At 36.5% G+C, this 6,572-nt stretch overlaps 1 protein-coding gene across 1 annotated transcript; it reads left to right on the top strand.

The window, feature by feature from the left end:
• Window positions 1–1,579: 1,579 nt before the first annotated feature.
• LOC113303733 (two-on-two hemoglobin-3-like) lies at window positions 1,580–4,517 on the top strand. The gene is made up of 4 exons (XM_026552798.1): window positions 1,580–1,839; window positions 1,927–2,057; window positions 3,961–4,105; window positions 4,243–4,517. Exons 1-4 carry the CDS (start codon window positions 1,703–1,705, stop codon window positions 4,340–4,342), a joined length of 513 nt encoding a protein of 170 aa, XP_026408583.1. The 5' UTR covers window positions 1,580–1,702; the 3' UTR covers window positions 4,343–4,517.
• The last annotated feature ends 2,055 nt before the right edge of the window (window positions 4,518–6,572 follow it).

A 6,572-nucleotide genomic window follows, 5' to 3' on the forward strand; every position in this document is an offset into this window, starting at 1 on the left:
TCACGATTTATCAATTAGTAAAAAGGAACATGGTTAATTAGAACAAAAATCATTCAGATGAAACGGCAAGGTATTTGAGTTTAAGGTCCTTAATGTGTACCATTATATATGTGGGTAAGGAAATCAATACATGTAAAAAGTGTCCAAACTAATGTACATGTTTCTCCGATTGATCAAGTTATTATTATGAGAAATTACAGATGACAACATTAACACACAATAGTTGCCTAACATGATAAACTATCAGTTAGGTACTCCCACATTAGCACCCAATAGTTTCCTAACATGATGAACTATCGGTTAGTTACTCCCCTTAAACTATGTTTTTGAATTATTTTTCCTAACATGATGAACTATCCAGTTAGTTTAAACTATGTTTTTGAGTTATTATTTCTGAATAAAATACACTAGAAATGTTTTCTTTATTAGATCTCAAATTATCAATAAAGAAATTTTTGCTACAATTATTATTATTAATCTACTCAAGTTATAGAAAAATCCAGTTACATCCAGAGGTATGTGCTCAGTGACGGAACCATGTATTAAGGTTGAGGGGGGCTAATTTTTTTTATGGAAACACATGGACTTAAGTGGACTAAATCCAAAATAAAAGGTGGGCTAAATTTAGAATATGGGACTAAATTCAAGGGTGTTACAATGGTTTTCATCATTTTAGGGAGATGGGGGGCCAGGGTTTGTCAATCCTTGGCTCCGCCCCTGTATGTGCTGATGTTCTGCTAACTATCAAAGCGATTTGGTTGAAAATTACAAGCTTTCATTCGTATGTGTATCTTTCACAAGTAGCGGCGATGAGCCGATGACCATTCATTATCGCACATTCATTTACTATTCATCGCTTTGGTCCATGGGTATGCAATGTATATATCGATTTCATGTCGACATAGTATTGCACCGTTCTAGTCCCCAAATTTCGCAACCCATTCTTAGAGTTCCATGAAAGAAAACTCGAAATCCTTCTGGCTTGAGAAGAATTACTCCTAAGTTACTAATTTGTCCAAATAATAATAGTAACTCAGTAATTATTCACTCATACAGTGTTCAATCATTTTTAATCTAACAACGTCATAACCAACTATCGTATATTTAGTTAAGCTTCAATACTTGTCAAAACATTTGACCAAATCAACCAAAGAAATGATGTGCAGGCCATATTTCGCAATAGTTGGTCACAATGTTGCTCGATAAAGAATATGGCCCCAACACCGAAACAAATATTATTCCGTGACGCGATATAGAATCAGATCCGCAGTCTTACACCATGGACCAATATGGTGCTTTAATGTCGTCATTAATTCCACCCAATAACCACGCGCCACCTCGTAATCAGCCGCCCGACCCACCAGTGTCGATCTTCTACGTCAGAATGATATTATACATCCCGTACTTAACTGATTATATAACCGGCAATCATTCTCTTCCTTTACTCTGTCTTACCATCTCAGACAACCATCAGATTTACTTAAGCCTAAACCCAACGGTGATAAATTGATGATTTACGTAATTATATCAAATTCTAAAGCAGTCAAGATGACATTACCACGTCTGGACTCTGGTATTCCGCGACCACTGGAATACAGAAGCGTGATCTCCACGCGCTTCTCTTTAAAACCTACTAATTGTAGCGCTTCATTGTGAACTACGCACCACCAGCAGCAGTAACACAGTATTTGTGAAGAAGAAGATGCAGTCTTTACAAGAGAAAGCTTCAGAATGGAGTGGAGTGAAAGCTGAGGATGCATTTTCAATTGATGAAACTAATCTCTTTCAGAAATTAGGACTTCAGGCTTTTATTAATCTTTCCACTGATTTTTATACCAGGTTTGTGTTTGTTTTTTTGGGTTTTTGATTTTTTTTTATTTAATTAGTGAAGGTGTTGATTTGGGGGTTTTTGTTTGAGATTTTTAGGGTTTATGATGATGAAGAAGAATGGTTTCGTTCAATATTTGCGAATTCGAAGAAAGAAGATGCAATTCAGAATCAATATGAGTTTTTTGTACAGAGAATGGGAGGTCCTCCTCTTTACTCTCAGAGAAAAGGTAAATTGCAATGAAAATTTTAATTCTATTACTGATTGCTATTTTTACTTTAAATTTTAATCTTTGGGATATTGGGTTTATCTTTTGGATTAGGTTATAGTGATTAATAGTTATAACTTATTAGGATTATAATCAGGTGATAACTTAGAAAATGGTGTACTGGTTAGGAAAGCTATAGGTGGAATTGGATTTACATACAGGCATTCGAGTTAGAAATCCAACTTTATGACACATTTTCCAATGACCTTGCTTGTTCTTAGATATCATATACTTTTGGGATGAAGATTAGGCTGTTGAGTTGTGAGATTATGCAGTTGCAGTCTGTCTTATACGGTTTGTCAAAAACACAACGATACTTAATGAAATAGACATCCCCACAATTCCATATACTGATAAGTGTTCTTTTAAGTTGCTCTGGTGTATGAATTATGTGGATCTACATTGTTAGAGACGGTTTGAAAACCTTTAAAAGTATAATAAGACCTTCAGAACCTGAGTTGTTAAATATCTAATCTACTTGCAAGTATGGGCTCAACAAATGGACAAAATTGTATCTCTTTGGGTACATTCAGTAATCAAGGTTTATCCGACTTCTGGTCTTTCTCGACTAGGACTACCTACTTAGATAGTGTAATGCATCCACTTTGCACCTTGGAGAATTCGATACTTCGCTTCATCGGGAGGATGGTATAGTTGGGAATGTTTAAGTGAGCTCAGCTCTTACCTCTAGTGCCGTTATACCATGACCGTTCACCCTGTTTCTGATAGATTAGTATTGACTTAGGCCACCAAACCATGAAGAAACCACTGCTTGCTAAGCTCGCTGTAATTGGGTTTTAGTTGTGTTAAGAATACTTAAGATTCACCTTCCATGTTTAACATCATATATCAAAATTAAACTCTAAGTTTATTTGTATTATTCATGTTAACAGTTACCAACTTACTAAAATTATTTTAAAACGATATCATGATTTGTTTCCAGGCTTCCAGCCTTAGATAGACATGTACCTTTCTCCAGACATCACTTACACTGCTTTGCATGACAAGCCTCCATAATTTATAATGCCACTTTCTCATTTGATGCTGCAGATAATTTAAGAATTCCTCTTGTTGCCTCAGAATTGTTAGGTTCATCTTCATTTGCACACCCACTTCTACCTCATAGAGGATTTTAGTAGTGGAAGTCTTTGAAGTTAGAACAAGAGAATGGGCTTAGCAGCAATGCCATTAGAATGATCGTTCTTAGAAACAGTTATTTGTAGCTTGTAGAAGTATTAGATGTCATAGAAGTGTGTATATTAGAATTTACTGATCTAAACAAAGACATTCAAGAGCGTGCTCCTTGAAATACTCATTTTCACCTTTTTATCTTACGAAAGCTGCTTTTGGCCTTTGCAACTGTCTTTGTCCCGTTCTTGATAAATCTTGAGGTTTTCGTTGCAAAATTTGCGATTTTGTATGTGTTAATTCCTCCAGAATCTCTTTGTTAGTTTTGGGAAGAGCCTGCACAAGTCGGATTGTTGAGGCTAATTGTTTTAGATTTTTAGAACATCTTGCAACTGCTAGAGCATTTACAAGCTATTGTTGTGCCATGGTCATGCCCAAAATCTCTTCTGTTTAGTTATGCTTAGTTACTGGTTTTCCATTTGAAAAATGAGAAACTTGTCATTTGCTTGTTAAGGAAGGAGTCCAATGCTACTGACACGATTCTTGTCTAGACTTGAGGTCAATCATACTGTTTTAGTGGTTAGTCAGCTTTGTGAAAATTTATGGTGGACTTTCATGTGAAGTTTAACCCGGAGTTAATTTTGCACCTTGCATAAATCATAATGCAAATGATTTCACTATTACTATTACCCGGAGTTTGACATTTGAACTTATTTTTGTGATGACATATCTGTAGGTCACCCTGCTCTGATTGGAAGGCATAGGCCATTTCCTGTTACCCATCAAGCAGCAGAAAGGTGGTTACATCACATCCAACTAGCATTGGATTCTGCCACCGATATTGATGCTGATTCAAAAATCAAGATGATGAACTTCTTCAGGTACAATTATTTGATCCTCTCAACTTATTCACACTTTCTTATCTTGTTCTCTTTCACAAATTTCAAAATTGTACATTTTTGGATTCACTTTTCTAGTGAATAAAGAAACATTAACAGAAAATCACTTGTTTTGCCAGGCACACAGCATTCTTCCTTGTAGCAGGAGATGAACTGAAGAAACAGAACCAACCAGCAGCTCCCTGCAAGCAGGGGTCTACTCAACCGACTACACTGTAATATTCATTGTTTAGCCATATAGTGACTATTGTTAGAACATACCAGTAACAGATGAGATATCATAATTCATCCGACACTTGATGTGTTTTTACTACTGTACAAGGAAATTTTCTGTCATTCTCATCAAATAATCTAGTAAATCAGAATTTTAAGGGTGGTTGTGTATGCATTTCAATTCCTGTTCCCACTGTAATTCAGATTTGTCACCCATATTATCGAGACATCCAAGAACTGAAAGATGAGTCGAATTTGAAAAGAATGGACTACAATTGGCTACTGTTGCCGACATAGCGTGTACATGTCAGCCACTATGTCAGGTCCTCTGCTAATGCGGTTAGTACACCATTACTCCAGTAAAAGATGGAGGATCTTTGTGTTGTGTCTTGCTGTGTTGGGTTTTAACCCCACCAACTTGGAGGAGGAGCACTGGGTTGAGATATATGGTGGTTGTAAGATGAGTAGTCCCCATCAGATTGTTGGAAGGTCAGGGATGGATGCAGATCTCTGCGTACTCTGTTTTGATATTTTAGGCTGGGAAAGGAAGACAAATTCAACTCCATGCTGTGTTTGGTGTAAACAGAAGAACATGCTAATTCCCATTCCATTTAATGCTTGTGATTCGAGTTTAATAGCATTCCTCCTAGAAATAGGTCCACTCCTGACGCCTTGCAGCTCTAAAAGGCCAGTACTTAGCCGCTCTAAAAAATTAGCCGCTCATACTTCTTTTTTTTTTTTTATGTGGGAAATTATCTTTATCCCGCAATATTTTTGTTGTTTCTGAGGTTGGAGTCTTGGACTGTATTGGGTCTGTTTGCACACAGTATAACCTTCCAACTGAAAGGTTTTGTCAACCACTGCACTAGTTAGTTACGGACTTACGGTTGTTGTTTAAAGATTAGGCTGACCTAACTTTGATTCCATGCATTTCCCTTGCAAATAACAGCAATATCCATACATTTCTCTCGAACAACCACTAAAGTTTTCTAGTGCCAGTATTAAGCACTCAAATGTGCTGCTGCTGCTAAAGTCAAAGATTTCGACATTCATGTATGGGGCACAAACACTACAGTGCAGTTAAACCCAAAGCATGGCCCTTGCCAATTCCCATGCTTTCAGAATGAAATCATGAATTTTTTGGAGTTGCTTCGTATACTTAATTATTTATACTCCACGTTTATATTCTTAATTAGCAGGAGGCTACCTAATAAAGACATGACTTCACAAGACTCCATGACCTCACAGTATCAGCTCTAGTGTTCCATTTCATCGCTACTACCCCTTTCAGATTACGTATGAGGATTACAACGTCATGGACTCATTCTTAATTCTATAAAAGATGAAGGCAGCGTCGCATGGTTCGTCCAGAAGCCGGACGCATGCATCCACCATTTGATCTTTCAATTCATCACAGGTTGGTAAATTTGGAAGTGAAAACACTGTGAAATTGCTTTAACATTGTTCTAAGAAAATAACAATGGGCGGCCCACCCCAATGCATCTAACTGACATAGATAAGGATCCCACTTTAAATGCAAATTTGAACAAGCAACACTTTTTAATTCTCCAATCTTCTTTTTCCTCTTTTTATATCTCCAGGAATAGTTGTTGGAAAAAGACGTTTGTTTTTGGCGCTTTACGCCTCCGGGGAATTTCTTCTCTCAAGTATAAACAAATTCTTGTTTATGCAAGTTTTTTATCAAGTCCAATTAAGTGGGCAACCCTACAACATCCAAGGTTAGTTTACTGAAACGCGGTTTTTTACTTTCAACTCTTGCACAGTAAATTTCCAGAGTAGAGTAAGATCAAAAACTTCATATTCGGTTCTTTAAGTTGGAAAATAAGTGTACACGGATAAATAATATTTTGTAGAAATTTAGGAAACTGACGAATTTCAAATGCATCCTTCCATCTATCATCTTATGAGAGACATTTACGCTACTAAATCTTTTCTTTTCGTTTAGAAAACAGAAAAACAGAGAAAACCAACTTTCAACAACTTGTAATTAAGAGAAAAGTGTAATTGATTTTTTTACTTTGAAGCCAAAAGAAAAACAAGGAGCAGGATATTTTTGCTTTTATTGATTCGGCTCCACTAATTTTAATACTAGTAGTACAAGAAAGTGTCTCTTTTAGATGGGAGAGCCAATATAAATCATCAAAACTCTGCCCCCAAAAAGAATCTTCACATGCTTACCTATGAGCCTAAAATAAGCCCGGCTAAATTGGGGCTT

This window comes from Papaver somniferum, chromosome 8, assembly GCF_003573695.1.
Source record: "Papaver somniferum cultivar HN1 chromosome 8, ASM357369v1, whole genome shotgun sequence".
In the NCBI taxonomy this organism is placed as follows: Eukaryota; Viridiplantae; Streptophyta; class Magnoliopsida; order Ranunculales; family Papaveraceae; genus Papaver; species Papaver somniferum.

Coding starts and splice junctions, on each gene's coding strand:
- LOC113303733 (XM_026552798.1), top strand. CDS start 1,703: ATGCAGTCTTTACAAGAGAAAGCTTCAGAATGGAGTGGAGTGAAAGCT. Junction 1,840..1,926: donor TCCACTGATTTTTATACCAG/GTTTGTGTTTGT, acceptor TGAGATTTTTAG/GGTTTATGATGATGAAGAAG. Junction 4,106..4,242: donor AAGATGATGAACTTCTTCAG/GTACAATTATTT, acceptor TTGTTTTGCCAG/GCACACAGCATTCTTCCTTG.